The sequence below is a fragment of the Xiphias gladius genome, chromosome 7 (assembly GCF_016859285.1).
Source record: "Xiphias gladius isolate SHS-SW01 ecotype Sanya breed wild chromosome 7, ASM1685928v1, whole genome shotgun sequence".
Taxonomy (NCBI): domain Eukaryota; kingdom Metazoa; phylum Chordata; class Actinopteri; order Istiophoriformes; family Xiphiidae; genus Xiphias; species Xiphias gladius.
Window position 1 is genome coordinate 22999991 of NC_053406.1, and position 19221 is coordinate 23019211.

General features: G+C 43.1%; 1 protein-coding gene across 1 annotated transcript in view; it reads left to right on the forward strand.

Annotated features, from left to right (window-relative positions):
- Positions 1 to 1181: 1181 nt before the first annotated feature.
- LOC120791567 (LHFPL tetraspan subfamily member 6 protein) overlaps positions 1182 to 19221 on the forward strand; it is a 42317-nt gene continuing 24277 nt past the window's right edge. The window contains exons 1-2 of the mRNA XM_040130012.1: positions 1182 to 1445; positions 2502 to 3019. Coding sequence (XP_039985946.1) covers positions 2635 to 3019 — 385 coding nt within the window. The 5' untranslated portion in view covers positions 1182 to 1445; positions 2502 to 2634. The remainder of the gene's footprint in view (positions 1446 to 2501; positions 3020 to 19221) is intronic.

The following is a 19221-nucleotide window of genomic DNA, read 5'->3' on the forward strand; positions in this document are numbered from 1 at the left end:
GAAAACAGATCGCACGACTGCATCTGTTGCGAAATTGACGAAACAATTTTCATGTGATCCCTTAGTTCTACACAGTCGCGGCAGTGGGAATAGTCAGAGTGGTGATTTCCCAACTAGCAAATCACTTTTCTAAGCATAACTGACCAACAGAAACAAGCCTGACCGTGCACACCTAAAAAAAAGGGGCGCAATGAGAGAATGGCATTTGGAAAACTGTGTAAAAAAAAAAAAAAAAACCTCACAAATAAACTATCAAAGATAGTCAATTTTTTAATGTATATTTTCACATATAAACAGATTATAAAGGATTTTTGGTCACTCTGCTAAAGTTACAAAGGGTAAAAACCTTAACAACTTGTGTCATTAATACTTTAAGACACTAATAACATAAACAGTTGATAATGTATCCTGGCCCATCCATTTTTTTCTTTGTGTTACTCTCTCTTGCACAGGGCTTCGTACAGGCAAGTGTAAATGTTAACACACTGAGGTATGCATAGTGGAAAAGCATCATGATGTTTTGGGTTTGTTTTTTTGGTTTTTTATCTATTGAAATATGTGATTGTGCTGCCTAAAATCAAAAAATTCTTCCGAAAAACATTCCTCTATCTGTTTCTGCTTATGGCTGTGCAAGACAGATAACATGCATTAAAATTCGAGGGGGGAAAAAAAACATTAAACCCTAAATACCACCAGCACAAACTAAGCTCCACAAAAAATATCTATGGGAAGGTGTTAAAACACAGCAATACCAAAGACCCCTTGCATTTTATCACTGAAGAAAACACTCAATAATATCCTGTCACCTTGCGCCATATAAAAGCGGGCCCAGGCGATTTCATGATAGTAATGTTTACCATACGCTAATACTATCCTGCACTATTGCTTTCGTCGCTTAACGTCAACTCCGTCGAGGTTTCTCCGGTCTGTCAAGACCGTCCTCTCCGACACGACCTCGGCGGTTTACGAGGCGTCCGTGAATGGATCGGGAGCATGCAGGGAACGATAGCAAGCGTCGAGTCCAGCCCCTGGGTGGGGATTTGCGTGATTGATGGTCACCTCCTGAGAGTGTTTCACGGACTCGCCCCCTCCTCGCCTCCCCCCTCCCTCCCTCCCTCTCTCCCTCTCTCTCTCTCTCTCTCTCTCTCTCTCTCTCTCTCTCTCTCTCCCAGAGCAGGAATGTGGAAACGGGAGTCCGGTCGGGCACCGCCGCACGTTTCTGCACCGCGCCGGAGTGAATAATTGATCCTCGCCTCGGTTAAATATATTGATACGGAGCAAGTGGTTCGCGAGCCGATCCCGCAGTCACTTTTTTGGGGATTTTACAGTCTTAGGTCCAACGCATTTCTTCCCTCTTCTGCTCCACCGAAGAAAAGTTTGCCCGCAGATGGAAATAACCTCTCAGTGCACACCTAGCGCACCTCATTCCGGGGCTCTCCCAACATGTAAGCTCTCTTCCTCTGTTTCCTTTTCTTTTGCCCCTGTTTCCATCCTTCGCGTTTCGACGGCGGGAGCGCTGCGATACCACGGCGCGTTCCTCGAGGGTCACCCCTGACGAAAGAAACCGCTGCATGTTCCTGCAGCTGGTTGTTTCTGCGATCTTGCGGCGGTGATCCCTGAACTAGATGTCCAGTTTTTCGTCGGAGCCGCGGTACTTGATGGGTATTTCGTGTGGTGTCACAGTCCCCTAACATGCCCTAGGCTGTACTGTTGTGATCATCATTTTAAAGTTTATGATATGATTGATTTTGCTGACTTGTTGACGAGTTAACATCGCTGTACTTAATCATACTTAGTAATACCGGTTGTTCCAGTAACAGGCAGCATAGGGTATACTGGTTGTTATCGTGCATATTCACTGCTGACTGGAAGATGTTGAATTTTTTGAATTAATAACTCACATTTTTAAAATGATTTCTTATCCATTTCTGGACGATAACAAGAAGAATGGGACTTAAATAAATAAGTATGATGGAGAAAAATCATTGCCCCCCCAGTTTATCAAACCTGACTTGATTATTTATTGGCCTGAGTTTGATTATCACTGGATGTTTTTTACTGTTATATACTAATCAAATCGTAATTGTATTGAATCTATATTGAATAGCTGCCTGTTATTGAACCATGTCCAGTTTTGTTTGTCTATGAATCTGCTTACTTCATCATTTAGGAAAAGTCTTAGAGGACTTTACAGAAGAATAGATCCAACTGTCTAACTATATAACAATCAACTATCAGTTACATAACCTCATAAAGCAATACTTGACTTATCATGTTATTATTAAAAGTCTGTTAATGAGTGATACTCTCTTACTTGGAGTCTTTCATGTCTGCGTTTCTAGTTATTGATTTATTGCGTTAATGCTGCACTTATAATGATGCGAGGCAGGTTTCGGGTTTCCAACTCTGATTTTTCACATTATTCCAAAAGCCAGCAACTTGCTCCCACGGATGATATTTCTGTCAGTGCTCAGTCTGGATGTTTCTCTTCCTCCTGACAGGGACCCGGAGTCGCTGAGACGGTGAAGACGGCCGGTGTTAAATGCTTGTTGCAAGGTTTCCCACAACACAGTGACTGCTCATATAACTGCTGTTTGTTCAGTGACTGTGTGAACCATTTGCAGACTGTTCACCATGGCATCTAGTCTGACATGTACGGGGGTTATCTGGGCTCTGCTGTCCCTGCTGTGTGCTGCTGCCTCCTGTGTTGGCTTCTTCATGCCCTACTGGCTGCTGGGCACACAGATGGACAAGCCTGTGTCCTTTGGCACGTTTCGGCGGTGCTCCTACCCGGTGAGGGATGAAGAGAGGCAGGCCACGGTGATGCTGGAGCAGTGTGGGCGCTACGCTTCCTTCAACGGCATCCCGAGTCTGGAGTGGAGGATCTGCACGGTGGTGACGGGCGTGGGATGCGGCCTGCTCCTGCTGGTGGCGCTCACCGCTCTCATGGGCTGTTGCATCTCTGACCTCATCTCACGTACTATTGGCCGTGTGGCCGGTGGCATCCAGTTTGTTGGAGGTAAGATTACGTTTTAACGTTGTTCTGTGTGCACTTGTGCATCCAACCAGCCGTGACACTGGCTTCGCAGTGTGTTCACTGGTGGTTTTCATCTGACTGGAGGAGTAGAGTACAGATGCTCTGATTACAATGATGAAGAGACCTGGGACCATGAAGTTTTAAACAGTCAGATCACATATTCTTTATGCTTTGCTTTGCATTGAAAGAGTACAGATTCCCTCTGACTCCTAAGGTACAGATGTCTGTATAGATTTGGGAGGTTTTTAATGGCTGTTATGAACTTCCCATTGAATTTTTTTTTGAACCCTTCGACAGAAGTGATGTTCACGAAACAAAATAAAATTGATGAGGAAACAAGGAGTCATAGAAAACGTGATAACCATGCAAGTTTTTACCTCTGGCCGACTTTTCTTTGGCAACAAAACCTGCTGTCGGCCCAGAAAAGCTCTCAGATACCCAGGGTCCACAGGAAATGAAAAGTCTCCCAGTAAGATGGTGGTCATGTTACTCCATTGATGATGTTGGGTCAGTTTACATTCTTTATGGCAACTTCATGACTGCAGTTTTTAAAGCAACACTCACCCCATTCTGCTCATTGCTGTATGGAATTCAGTGAATCTTTTTAATAAGACTTTTGAAAAAGTGCTACATTTACAAACTGTAAATTTTTAAATGTAGCACTTTGCTGGTGCCAGAGGTGTTTCTCAACATTTTGTTCACATTTTGTGCACGGCTTTGGATCATTCAAGGCTTTGGTCCCACAAAAAAAAACCAAAAAAAACTTTGATCAGCGCACATATGGTAAATAAAGTAGAATATATAATTTGTCGAAGAAAAAATCTTCAGAGTGCTTCAGAGTTTCATAATACCTTCCTGTATTTTACTCTGACCGACAATTTGCATTACTCTTTCTTTCTTTTCTGCAGCAGACTTTTGGCATCAATTCATTTCTTTTGTTTTTAGTTTGACTGATGAAATAATGGAAAATTAAGCTTCATTTGGGCTACAAGCGTGCCCAAAATATGTCAGTGCGATTTTCTGCTCTGGATCGGATCCAGAATGAGCCTCTTAAAGTTGAAAAGACACCCACGCCCTTTCTCTTTCTCTTCGCAAAACTAGAGTTCTGTCCACGCTGCACCTCTGGACGCCATGGAAATGTCTTTTTCTTTATTTGTTTGATTATAGTAAGTGGACACAGCTCTGCACGGCACAAGCTTTGTTTATGTGTACTGTTGGTTTTGCACATGTGTTCTCCTGAGACATGAGGTCTGAGGGAAAGCTTCCATTGAAGCTGCAAGTTTCTCTGCCCTAGTTTAAGAAGCTGCGGCGCTCCAGCCCTCTCATTAACTCAAAAAGGTTTGCTTGCATACCGTGGCTCACCACTCTGCTATTTACAATCCCCATCACTTCAGTTTGGCTTTGAAAAGTGATGTGACAGAAAGGCAGGTTGTAGGCAGATTTGACAGAGCTGCCAGGTTTTTCTGTGGGATAAGTCTTCAGAGGACCACCACAACGCACCATGTCCTGGCTCTAAAAGGCTTAGCTACTTAGGAGCATCAGTATTAATGGTGTATAATATGGAGGATGATTAAGGTGATGGCTGGTTGGTTAATTCAGAAATGTGCACTTTTATGTAAGGAGAGCTCTCTATTTAAGCTCACAGCAACCTCATACACAGAGCTTTACAGCAAGCTGCTATTTTTGGTTATGGGATTAAAAAATCGCTGTCTGTCTTTCTTGCAATTTCTCTCTTTCGTAGACTTACAAATCCAGACACACATGAATTTAGATGGAGGGAGAGCGAAGGAAGGCGGGGTACAATACAAGGGGCACCGCTCAGATCTTTTAACTTGAATGCTGGTGAGCTGAAGGGCAGAGATGTTTCAGAAGGGCTAATTGGAAGTGACACAATTGGGAAGCTCAGTGGGCTGTTCCACGTATTGTCTTCTGTCACTTACAAAGAGAGAAGAAATGTCGAGGCAGGCAGGGGAAGCTGGGAGAGGAAAGAAAAAAAATACCTGATAATTGAAACGTTCAGCATTCACTTCTTATTAATCGAGAACCTTGCTGAGAAATAAAGATCCGCAGGGGGAAAACCGAAATGTGTGCCGAGAGATATGATCAAATCTCAGTGATTACCAGGAACAGGGAGTGGGAGCAAATGAGGCGTTCAGTCGGCGAGGCAATGCATGTGAATTCACCCGATGCACGGGAGCCGCATGGTTCGCCGTCTGATGCCAGTATCATCCTCCTTTTGTGTTTCCTCTGCTCCTATTGTTGTCCACTAATGAAGAGTGTCTTACCAGAGAGGCCAGGGCTTCTGAACTGCCACAAATAAAACGTCCACTTTATAGCTCCCTGTAATTTAGCTCAATCCCATGAAATAGATCAGAGCTGAAAGGATTTATCAGCGCTTTATCGCATTAGCTGCAGACCTGACTGAAAGATTAAGTGTTAACAATAACTATTATTGTTGTTATTGTTGTTGTTTACCTATCATGACGCTCTTTTCTTCCCAGTTCACTATGGGAAAGTTGATCTTTGGGCTGGTTAATTGCTAATGGCAAAGGCCCAGATTTCCTCTACAGGCCAGAGCATCAGAGTCTGAGTATGAGAGTATGAGGCTGTTCTGGCTCATAAATCAAAGGCCTGAGATCTCTGTGCTGCTTACATTAAACAACTGCTTTCGCTGTAGTTTTTTGTCTTAGTTATGCAGCAGTGCGGACTGTAAACGGCTGTGGCACAGACGGGAGGTTCAGACATTAAAAGATTCTTGACTTGGATTTGGTTGTTAGGGATTTTGACCCCCCCCGTCCCCCCGCAGAGCCTTGCCTTGTCTTTTTGGTTGCCCCCAAGCAGAGCCGGACATAGCAGGAAGAAAGCAATGCAATGTTCATTTTCAACAGCCAAGATTTAAGAAATGTATGTACCTTATTACATATTTTGTATTTTTCGTCAACACAATATCCTACCTTTAATTCATGCTTTTGTTTATTTTCATCTCATTTCCCTCTGCACCCGACAGGCAGTTATGTTTTAACATTTGTTTTGATGCGCCCTGCGACTGGATGATCGATCGGCTCTATCACCAGTTAAATATGAGGGATAGTGATGGTGGTCTGGGGCCTCATCCAGTCAGTTTTAATGGACTGGAAGGGGGCCTGGGGCCTCTACCAGTCGGTTTGAATGGACTTTTTTTCAGACTGAGATACTCCTGCTCATGAAAGTGAGACACCGGATCTGCTTATGCTCATCCTGTCTTCGGAACATCTCACAGAAACAAACTTAAAATGCAACTTTCTCATGTCACTGTGGTGCGGTTGGAGCTTTCGAAAGAAGACTAGATCACAGCAGTTAGACTGAACTCAGAAAATAAGGACTAGATGCAAAATTTGGAAGAGAGTAGTTGGGAAATACAGGTTGCAATGGTTGTGTTTACTACAAAGAAGGCTAGAAATAAATGATAAAAGCCTATTACCATAGCTATATCTATACTGTGTACTGTTTGATGTTCTTATGATATATATTTTATTGTCAAGGTAAAACTATCCCTAAACTGGACTCCCTAAACATTGACTCTCTGCCTTTTCTGCTTTTTTCTGCCTGCCAGCCCTCATTGGCTTTGCTCATTGTTCTCCAATGACCGGCATTATATCTCATTCTCATTCTCAAGTGCTGTAGATTCTGTGTTGAACTTCAAATATATTTGAAATCTGCAGATGTCTGAAAGGGCTCAGTTCCTGGCTCAGGCTGTCTCACTGACCCTATTGAACTTACAGGTTTCAGTGATGGCCATGTGCACTGAGTTGGCTTTGACGCCAGGATTTTGTTTCAGATCTCAGAACCTTGTCTGAGACTGTCTAATTCACACACTGAGCAGAAAACTTCAAGAGATTAATAGGCTTATGATATAGCCAGCTGCCAAGCCCAACCATAGCTTCAAAATGAAATCTCAAAATCATTTAAAAACTGGAAGGAAAACAATGTAAGGATGCCAAAAGAAGAGTAGTGTGATGAAAATGTACTCATACCTGATACGGACCTTGGTACTCGATTTTCAAAGATAACAAAGGACTAATTAGTATAGTATGGTATAGTAAATATTAAAGGGTTGTTTTCAGAATAAGAAAATAAAAAAAGGGATCTTTTTCTACATCATCAACAAAAGAGCAGCTGAATTTCAGAAATGAATTTGTTGTGGGAAAAAAAGCTGGAAAATTTGAAGACAAGGTTGTTTTTTAGGAATCAGATTCAACACACTGTTGAGGCCAAAAACACTGAACAGTAAGTAGACTGTAAACTTCTGTCCATTTAGTAACATGAATTGGAAATGTGGACCCAGTTCATGTCACTGACAACTGTACCCTGGTGCCCTTTCAAGACAATCAATCACATAGAACTGCTGTGATCCAAAAAACAAAGGTCCCTAAAGGTTGATTTGTAGCACTTGAAGCCAAAAATCACATCACTAGTCACATTAGGAGCGGCAGCGATAAAGCATAGTTCCAAAACATACCTGCAATCTCTCAAAAATATTGCTTTGACCCACAGAGAATGTCAGCCGGATTGAAATCATTTTAAGTCTTGATAAAAATGTCAAGAGATATAGTGACTCAAGGCCGGAGGATATAGGCTATATTTTATTCAGAAGACGTTAAACTGCTATGTCCTTGAAACTGAAGGCGAAATGTCAAGACAAACAACATGATTTAGGACGAGCTGTACTTGGTCCTCTTCAGGGAGTTTTCTGGGATGGGACGTAGGGTGCAAGCAGAGGAATTCATATACTGTAAGCTGCCGCTGTTTCAGAGGCGGTGCGGACCTATGAGGTTTAGTGTCCCCGAGGGACGTTTAAAAAAAAAAAAAAAAAAAAAACCCAGTCTGAAACAGCACAACGCAGCATATTCCACTGCCATACGGGAAGGTTGTGGTCAGCAGAGAATCTACAGAGTTTAATTTTGTCTGTCATTGTCGGGAGAGGCACCAAGAACTCTTTACAGTTTTTGGAGGCAAATTCAATGCCATCACTGCGCAATGGGCTTAGGGTATATATTATTGATTAGAGACATTTAATGTCTATTACATTAAATATTACCCCAGGGTTCAGACTGTTCTTTGATGAAATGAGATCAGAAAAATATGGGTTTTCACATGCATCTCTGCTTTCTGACGTTCCTCCTTTGAGGTCTTTCAGAGGGAGATGACAAACTTCTAATTTATTTGACATACATTTAACTTTTGACCAGTTGTAAAGCTTTTTGTTTTATTTCTTCAAAGCAGAATGGAATAAATAGCGAATGCTTTAAATACCGTGGAAGTAGAAACAGAATTTAAGTAGATGAAACCGTATTAGCCTGGTCTGAACTAAAGCACATATTTGTGGGGGAAACAATAACAATGCAACACTTTGGCTCGAGGCGCCGCAGTGTACACCGGCTTGCTGGACACACTGGTCGAATACTTCCCACATCAGCCTCTGCTGAAGCTGCAGTTGATCTGAAATATCAAATAATTGGCTGTGTTGCCCCCTAGGAAAGCTTCTCCGTTTCGTTTTCTGGTTGATTGGCTCTGTTTAAACCTCTGTGCCAGCATCTCGTTTGCTCACACTGGTGTGGAATGACAGTAAATGAACAATATGAAGCCACAGAGAGGATACACACATGAAACACGTTCAACTCTGGGCCTATTTGAGTTTAGTCTGCCTCTGTTTTAAGTGTATCACTTCTTTGAGTAACTCTGTTGTTGCCCCAGAGGTGATCTGTAACACACATGTAATACAATATCCTGGTCATCCAGGCCAAATGAAATTAAATTTACCACATCTGTCTGCACTACCTATGTAGCTCAAAGTGTATGTCAAGGGTATGAGCAAGAGCAATGAATTTAAAGACATGTTAATAAATTACAAATGGGCTGCCATTGTGGTTCCCAAAATGTTGCCACAGGCTCTTTGGCACGGGAGTGTGTTGTCCTGTTCGAGAGCCATACCAGCACAGCCAGGAGCTTTGTCCTTGTGTCGGCTTTGAGGGTTCTTGCCAGCTGGATCTCACCCAGTCCCAGAATGTGTGCCTCCACTCCCCTCTCACCAGTAGCACTCATTTTCAAGAGGTACAACAAAGTGAAATCACATCCATATGAGGAAGGCTTTGGGGATGAAGAGCTCATGTTTCCAGGGGAAGATTCTGTCTGGAACACTGTGCCTTGACAGTCATTGTTTAATGGTGTCAGATCACAAGACATTTCCAGGGCGATGGGTAAATATTCTCTGACGTCCTGTGTTATCCTTTTACTTCCAAAACCCTATCTGTATTCCTTCATCCTCGTAGGCCTGCCAGTTTGATCTGATGATGATGAACTACACTGTCTCACCTGCCATGTAGGCATGGCGTAAAACTAATGAGATAGCACCGGCCCATATGTTTGATGAGGAGAAAGCCGGGCCTTTTCACTACGGACAAGAGCCTTGTGTAATGGTTTTTAGAAAGCTATCTTGCTCTTCATTGCTTACATTTCCGGCCACTGATGGTTATAAAGTGGACATCTCTTCCTCTGGGCTGATTGATCACCTAAAGTGCAGACCACTCTTGCAAAACTGTAATGCGCTCATTCAGCCCGGCAGTTATTTTTTGCTCAAGATACAGTTCCCTCAGTCCCCCACCAACACCACCACAAGGGTGTTTGGATTCAGAGAGCCGCGCAACGTAGCCTGTGCACCATAGGCAGTCTTTTTCTCTCCAACACTCTGGTCTATCTTTCTCCTTCACCCTTAATTCTTTCTCAGGATGAACTCACGTCTCCTTCTCTGCCCTTCTCCTTTCAGGTTACTACTGTATTATTTCTTGCGCTCTCAGTCTTTAACTCTCTATTTCCAGAATGTTTCACCTTTCCCCTAATTCTGCTTTTTCTGCACCCCTTTGTGTCCTTCCCCCTCTCCTTCTCCATCCCTTTCCCTTGCTCTCCTTCCTCTCCGAACATTGGCAGTTCACATTGCTGTCTGCTGCAAGCAGACAAAAAAATAAGATTGGGCCAGTACCCAGTGACCCGAAGTGTGTTTCGTGGGCTCAGCCAGAAAGACAGAAAGAGAGAACAGATGAAAAAGAGTGAGACAGAAACAGAGAGAAACAGGGCGGAAAGCCCAGCATCAACAGGGATTTAGTTTTGTCAAACAGGAAGTCTGGGGAACCAAAGGACAGACAGAAAGGTTATTTCAGTCTGTTTCTCTGTTAAGTCATTGTTTTCACTGCCATAGTAGCAAGCGTGCTGCATATTGGGTTGTTTTTGTCACTGGGAACAGAACTGTTCCAGAAAACGTGTCTGGTGGGTCTGCAGTCGTGTCTGGCATTAATGCAGCCATTAAAACAGAGAGCAGGGAGCCTGGCAGTTAAGGAGAATGAATGACTTTGGGAAATGAATTTGGTATTGGTGAAACTATTGTTAATTAAATGTTTAGTCGACTGACAGAAAAAGAATAAACAGCAATTCTGATTATAAAATAATTACTAATTTTTAAGTAATTTACCAAACAAAAATGTCAAACATTTGCTGGTTCCAGGTACCCAAATGTGAGGATTTGCTGTTTTTAATGATTGTAAATTAAATATTTTTTGGTTTTGAGGCAGGTAGTCAGACAAAACAAGCACTTTGATTGTTGCCACTGGGAAATCAGAATTATTCGACAAGAATCAGCCATGCTATTTTGCTCTGTGACGCTATACTGAGCCACAGCAGTACTTTGAGCTAAATGCTAATGACAGCATGCTAACATGATCACAATGGCAATGCTGAAATGCTGATGTTGAGAAGGTGTAATGTTTACTGTGTTCGCCATCTTAGTTTAGAATGTTAGCATACTAATAATTGCTAATTAGCACTAAAGACAAAGTACAGCTGACACTTATGGAAATATAAGTGATTTTGCAAGTCACAAACCAAACCAAATTTAAAATTTTGACATGATGATGGCGCTAGATGTAAGGTCAGGGTATCACTAAAGTTATTATAATTAATCTTCTCATGACAATGAATGTTTGAACCAAATTTCATGGCAGTCCATCCAATAGTTTTTTGAGGCATTTCCCTCAAAGTCACATCTGTGAACCTGCTGGTGGCACGAGAGGAAAAGTCAGTCATTAGGATTCAGCCTCTGGGCACCGTGATTGTCTGTGTAAAATTTTATTGCAATCCACCCAATAGTTGTCGAGATATTTCAGTCTAGACCAACGCGTTGGACCAACTGACCGTGCCCAAAAATATAACTGCCATTACCATTGATGATGAAAAGAACTGTTAATTGTTGCCCTCGACCACAGGACCTTCATTAATTTCTTTGTGAATAGTTTTATTTTCTGAGATGATCGCCCAGGACATTCTCCCCTGCTTTAACAGAAAGGACGAAGCGGACAGAAAAGTAATTGTTAACGCATATCACGTCTTTGCCGCTGACACCTAAAACAGTGAATATGTGCGAATGGATGAATCACCGCTCAGACAGATGCTTAACAGATGGCGGAGGCTCTGCTTCTCTGTATCACTGGTGACACACATTGCGAAGGGCATGTTTGATGTTAATGCCCCAGTCTGTACTTACAGTGAGCAGCGCTTTAGTCACAGGTAGGGCTACAAGAATAAACCCCTTTCATTGAATTTGAGCCATCGTAGTACTTGTTCCTGTAGAAGATAAACCATATTGTGTGAAGAGAAACACAAAGAGAGAACAAGGGAAGGGGAAAAAAAAAAACGTTTTCCTGAAGTTCACCACGTTATGTCTAATTAAGCCCACATTTGACCAGTTAGCCAGCTCTGAGGGAGTCAGAGGCCATGAGTCCACTGAATAAATTAATAAGTATGGATTGGATGGACTGTGTCTTAGCCCTGTGGGATAAAGTAGTTTGCTCAGTATTCATACCCTGTTTTACAGTCTCAGAGGCACCATGCCTTTAACACTACAGTTAATTATACCCTGCTCTTCCCAGTTAGGGGGAATTTGGGGTCAATACTTCTTTTGTGCTGCCTTCTCGTAGGTCAAATAGCAGACCAGCGAGTAAATAGAATATGGGATGAATGTATGGAGACAGATCTGCAAATAAGATGGCAGCATAGAATAGCGAAGAGAGGACGCTATTTTTGGTGGAGGAATCCATAATAATTGCTTGTCTTTAATTTCTTTACCCTCCAACCAAAGATACATTATATAGCAAACGTTTCAAACACCTAATTAGGACTAATTTGATTTGCTCTGTGTCACTTTGACTCGTGGATGTTTCCTTTAATTTGACTCAATGTATCCAAGTATCCCCTGCATCTTATTCCTGAAGGGCCGGGAATAGCATTAAGAGCTGCCCGAGGAGACAGAGCTCTCATGGTGAGTAATGTGTGGAAAAGAGTCCCCTCCGTCTCTGGGAGAATTAGATCAGGGTCAGTGTTCGGCTCTGGGAGAGAAGCTTTGACCCTCGGTGGGTGACTCAAACACATGTGGCTGCTAGACAGCGGGGACAGGGGGAGGTGGTGTAAAAGGCAGCTGAGGACCAGATCAGAGGAGGATAAGGGTCATCTGTGCGCATGCATTTGTCTGTCATCAGTGGCCCGCAGTCCGTTAATGAAACGGTTACAGTAGTTGAGTGTGCGAAAAGGGACATGTGCTCTGGTAAGGTGTGAATTTGTTGCTTCTTGTATCTCTGTGTTATTTTTAAAGTGTCGTCAGCATAGCCTGCATGTGGCTGAGTGTATTAATGTCCTGTGTGCTCAGGCCAGGGCCTGTGTGTGCTGTCTGCCTTAAGGAATGCCGGGAATTTGGGGTAAATATATTCTGTTGCCCCCGGCTCACGCGCTTCCCCATCCCCAGCACAACTAGAAGTTTAATTTGAGAAGCTTTCACTGAGCACGATTGCATACGTTGCACAAGAGAACGTGTTTGAAATTAATACATTTTGAAGCTTTCCTTTAGTTGTCTTTACAGCAGCGGGCTAAGATCTATATTTTGCTGGTGATCGCGAATGCTAACAGAGTCAGGGATATCTGTTATGAATTCAGCTTATATAAATTAGAGGCGGCAAGACCCTTGAGAGAATGAGTGTTTGTGTGTTTCGTGATCAATACAAATACGACCTCATGTGAAGGAGTGGAATGTGCATTGTGGGCTTTTTTGAAGCCTTGCAGGAAAAACCATCAAAAGGCACCTTGGCGAAGTAATAAGCAAAATGTCCCTCTTGTCATTATCATAAAATGACAACCCTATAATTGTTCCACATGAAATTATGTCTCAGGAAAAAAATAGTGTGCCATGCCTCAGTTTTTATAGGGCTGACACAAGCTGAACAATAATCTCCATTTTGTGGCCCACGGCTGTACTTGTGGAGAGTGGGGAGGGTTTAGTGTTTGGGTGGAAGCCGATGCAGTGTGATTCCAGTTCTGCTTTGCTTCCCAGACTCTCATTCCAGCTGGTCAGCAGCAGTTGGGTGGGCTCTTCCCATTATGGGATCTGGTTTCCACAGCAGCAGGGGGTGCAGACCTAAATGAGAGGCATCGGGAGAGAGAGAGAGAGAGGAGGGCTTGTCAACATTTGGAGAAATCCCCAGAGTCTTGTAGCAGTCAGTGGTTTGTTGCTTAAGAGAAGCAAGTTAAGCTACAAGTTGTCTGTAGATTCAAGAAACAACAAACCACCATTCTGCTGATAGGCAGTTCATCTACCAAAATTCTATTTTTACCCCTCACGAGCATACTGTAGTGAAGCCTCAGCCTTGTTGACTGGCCTTCCCGTGGACCCAAAAGAGAAAGAAAATCAGCAGCGGCAGCATTGACAGCGTGACATAAACAAAACTGAGCAAGAAAGATCTTAAAGTCAAGCATTTACTCTCTGTAGCCAGCAGACAAGGGCTGTAAAAGTTCTCAGGAATAAGAGGCCCCAAGATGGGACGCCCATTCAGTTCACCATAAGACAGAGTGGCTTTTATGTATTTTAAGCCACTGAGTCCGAAATGCAGCCCCCTGAAAGCATAACACAAGGCCTCTGGAATGCACAAAGTGAGCTTCATCTCAGAGAAAGCTAGAGGAGACTTTAAACCGGAAAGAAGACGTGCTCTACCCATATTTGTATGTGTTTATGAAGATCAGCAAGAGCCGATGGCCATATATAGGATTGCTGTGAAAAACAGCATGCTGGAAGAGCTGCACGGAGCTGTCTGAGGTTTGGAAGCTGTTATTGAATGCCCTGCAAAGACAATCGTTATAATAAATACATTGGGAATAAAATAAAAAAAACACACAGTGTTGGAGTCTAAATCAGAGGCACTTGCCTTAACAGGGTGGGTCAGTTGCTGTTTACAAACAGCTGTATGGTAGGTGGGGATAAAAATATCTGCAGTGCTACTTTATCTCTTTCCTCACCTGTTATCAGAGCAGAGAACATTAGCAAGACAATTTGCCTACCACGCCCACTCCCCCTCTTCCTCTGCCACCTTCGTGCCCTTTATTTTCATTAGTCACATATTCTCTTTTCTGTTTCCACTTGCTCCTTGCTTGACGCGTGTGTATGTTCTTTTTGCTCAAACAGAAATAAAATGTCACAGAGAACTCAAAAAGTGAAAGCTGAGAGTTCTGTTCCTTTTCCAAAGGGAGCATAGGAACAAAAGGTACTCTTTGATCCAGCAGAATGACTTTGCTCTCTGCTCTAATTTTGGGTCTGGACCAGTCTGAGCCCCCAGTTGTTGTTCTCCCAGGCCTGACAAGCCAGCTACACCCAGCCCTTTGCCCATAGGCTTGCCACAAGTCCCCATGGGAACGGCAACCTGATTCTAGTTAGTTACACCATAATATTACAGAAAGTTTTTTTCTGGGTGTGACTTACAGTCGTACTGTGACCGAACCCAGGGCTTTTTAATAACAAATTCCAGCTATTGCTCGAGCTGGCTCACGAGTTGATGACTCTAGCGCAGGGTGGTGTGGACAAATCGAAATGATTAAATATGAGTTATTCTTCGGCTTTATAGACTCACCAACATAATGAAAACACCAATCTTCAGTGAATAGCTCCAAGATAATGCAAACACTGACCACCATCATTTGTCTCCTTTTATTGTCGCTTTCATTTTACATAAATCGTCACTAGACAAATTCATCTAAATCCATTCAAAGGTGAAAATGGGATCAAATTAATTTTTTTTCCGGCAGTGTCTGAGCTGTTCTAGTGTCCAATATCTCGAAAATTATTGATTTTTCTATGAAATACATGAACCTCATTACAGTGTCCACGCCCTAGTGTTATAGTCTGACTCTACTTGTATCTAAGCAACATTACATGGGCAAATTGGAAGGAAACAAGAAAGCTTTTTAACAGAGACGACTAAAGACAACCTGGTAAGGTTAAGCAGGATGGAAGGTTTGTCATCACGTAGTGATTATATGTGGAGCAAAGCCCTTAGGAGTTGAAGTATATTGCTCTGTTGCTAGTGATATTATTCACATCTACTTACCTACTGCAACGCCACCTAAGACTGGATCATTAGTGAATGTGTCGCCTACACTGACTGTCCTGATAGTGCTACTCCAGTGCTGGTCCTTTGTTGGCATTCCCCTCAGGGGAACTCCTTTCCCTGCTTCCCGCTGCCTCCTGTCTCTCTGCTGGAGCACGTAGGTGCAAGAAAACTGAAGATATGGCTTTGATTAGAAAATTGTCAGAATGACTTTTCAAATTGAATTTGGCTCATTCACAAGGCACGGATTTGATGTGATTATTTCTGTCAAAATTACACAAATAAAGGGAGATTCAGCTGATAGCTGATTAGTTTCAGCGGCTGGCTGGTTGAGCTGTTCTGACAGAGTGATAGCAGGTTAGAGGTCGACAGCGCTGAATCTCCGTGAGAGCAGCTGGGTCTGAGAGGGAAGTCCTCCAAAGCGGTTCTGCTCGACATGTTTCAGCCTGACCATGATGTGCTTCACCATCTGACATTTGAAGATAACCACACAGTAAGTTGCTGGCCGGAGTGTGTGTGTAGATTTTTTTTTTTTTTTTTTTTTTTCAAACAGAGAGCATGGATGCCAAATGTCTCATCATGTGCAAAGAGGGAGATAATAGGAGCGGAGAAGTCCCAGGCATTCGGGCCTGCTGATAACCCAGTGCAGACTGTCAGTCACACAGCAGAGTGGACAAAGCGTAGGTTGTACTATTTTGATTGCCTGCTTGATATCTGATTTGTGATTTGATGTTATACTGATGTCTCCCTCCCACGGTTATCTGACCCAGAAAAGAAAATGTTACTCAATATTGTTTTTTCCAACCTCTGTAACTGCATCAGCTCTCTGGTGTGAGGTGTGTGAGGTGGCAGAGAGGTAGGTAGGTATTATAGAGGTAGGTGAGTTTGACATCCATTATTCAGTAGTTACACTGAACATCAAACATAAACACCCCTGACATCACGGTTAGTCTGGAAGCCATCCGGTAAACTGACCCATGCTGCATGCACAAAATGTCAATAAAAGCAGAGACAGCTGTGCTGTGTACAGATACCCTGCAATACCCTGCTGCGTTTGGGGCAGTAAGTGTCCCACTATTATCTCAGCATCTTCCCCTCCAGCCTGCAATGGGTCTGGAGCTCTACAATCGTTTAGCTTCCACCTCCTCCGGCACTGCAGATGAAGATGAGTTATACATTATTTTGCCCGTCGAAAAAGCAGAGAAACAGCTTTGGAGCACGTGGACTCGCTGGCTGCTAATCTGTGCTGGAAATTTCCTCTTGAATATGAGCGTGGTTTTATTATGTGTCTTGGTGGATGCCTCCGGTAAGATTAGACCAACATTTGGATCAGACTGCAAAGCAAGAGCTGCACCTCTTAGTGAAAAGCGAGTGGCTGCTCCACAGTCTGCTCTGTTGGAGAAACTAGTATATGTGGATTTCTGTCTGTCTGTGTAGGTGTTGAATGTTGGTGCAAAATGTCCAGATAGGAGCTCTTCATCTTGCACTGTTTTGCCTGGAACCAAAACCGAATGTTTACCGTGGATATTTACATTACTGAAGACTTCTCTGCTATCAGCATAACTGCACTGAATATACCTTGACGTGTTGCTAGCCAGTTGTCTGCAGGAATGAAAAAATGACACCACCTGAGCTGAACTGAAAATAGCAGTTTTTTTTAATTGCTTTACAACAGCTGCTGTAAAGTGCGTGGTGGAGTTTCCTTTAGCCAGCAGTCATGTAACTGATTTAAGTATTGATATGACTATATTTGCCGCAAATTCAGAATTAAAAATATGTTGTTGAACAAAAAAGGGGAGAAAAAAAAAACAGCAGAGACAAAAAGAATTGTCAAAGGTTTCAAAGGAAATCAGACAGCTTATTATTTTTAAAGGACTGTATTCCCGAGGGTTTGGAGTTTTTCATCTGCTGGTGTGAATCTCACATTCTCTGCCTCTTCTTCATGCTCTCAGTCCAAATGATGTGCAGACTAAAGAAAAATGGCAAATATATGGTTACTGGTCAGTCCACAACTTCGTTCTCTGTCCTCCAGAGACAGTTACAGGGAAAGACTTGAGATGAGCTACTAAGCAGTTGTCAGCCAACTACTGGCAATTGGCACGTGGAGATTCCCCCAACACAATCCCCATCCCCACCCCACCCCCACCCCAGTGGTGTGCATTCAGTGTGAAAAGACGGGTTCATACAGCACATACGCCGTTCCAAACTGGAAATGAAAAAGGCACTGGTTTTTTACCATTACTTTCAGCATAGTCACTGTGAAATAGTCTTGTCGCTGCTGAAACATGGGATGAAGGGATTGCCGATAAAGCCAGAAGTGAAATCCTGTGTGGTTTGATATGAAAACCAGATACATAAATTGGACGGAGTAACAGCGGGGGGCTTTTTATAAACTTCTTTGGGCAAGAGTTGAAGATTTTCTTTATAGAAAAAAAAGAGTTTCCCTTCTGAAATCTAGTCAGAAGCTCCCCAGGGTTTTTCAACATCCTCTTTCTTGGAAGGCAACTGAACAAAACAACAATTCAAAGCAGACAGCTTGTACAGAGGTATCATAGGGATTTAAAGGTGTGTTGTCGTTCAGGCAAAGCATTCGAACAGTCCTCCTTCCCACTGCTTATTGATGGGCTCTCAGCAGGGTGTCGCTGAGTCAGGAAGACACCTGCCCTGAGCCTCAGCAATCTGTAATCATGATCAAAGCTCAGATCCCTCGGCTGGGAGCCCGCTAGTGTCCCTGCTCTAAGCTTTGTTGTTTAGAGCGCGCTCTTCTCCCCTCGGTGAGCCCTGCGGGCAGTTACACTGGAGATGAATGGTAGTGGTGGGGACAGTGCAGGGTGGAGACTCAAGCAGGTACCAGGCCCGGGCTTGTGACAGGGGCGTCTGCAGGACGTATTGATCGGTGAAAAGAGATCTACATCTTCTCTTGAGCGACCGACAGACCACAGTTTGTCACTTGTGATGGTGAGCTACTTTCTGCTGCCTCGCTGTGTACTCTGGATGTGTTTTATACTATTCCTCCTATCTTGAACTACATTTTTCACGTACAGCTCCTTGTCATTCTCTCTCTGACATCCAGCCATTGACCGTCTTCTTTTGTATGTTGTCTTAAAAACCCACCAAATGATTAATCCTACACCGTGTGTCTAGTAATTAAGGAACCCCCCAAAGCACCTTGGGTAAACATATCCTTCAACATCTTCCTCTATCTCAGCGTTTTGTGATAATTACCCCGCTGTTAGACCTTGAGCTTGAGAAGTAACACCTAACCAAGGGCAACTTGTCGCGTGCGGAGCAGGACTGTGATTCATTGGCATGTAAATGGCTGGCTATATATCTTCAAGGAAGCAGTAATAGGTGGGGGCTGTTAGGTGAACATGGGGAAAATGGGCTGCTGTTGCTTGAGTGGCTGCTAATGTGGTCTTTCTAGTGATAACATTAAACTGGAAAGATGATTCGTTATTATTACGTTCTAGTGGCCAAAACAATATAAATGAAAAGCCTAAAGCTGTACATAGGTTCATGATCAGTATTGGTATGTATAGGGGTACAGCTCATTTCATAGACGCCAAGGTGACACCTTCAAATTGCTTGCTTTGTCCAATCAACAGCCCGATACTCCGTGATTGAGATTTACGATGATGTAGAGCAGAGAAAAGTGGCCAATCCTTACATTTGAAAAGCTGGAAGCAGTAAAGGCTTGGCATTTTTGCTTAATAATTTAAACAATTACATTTTAAT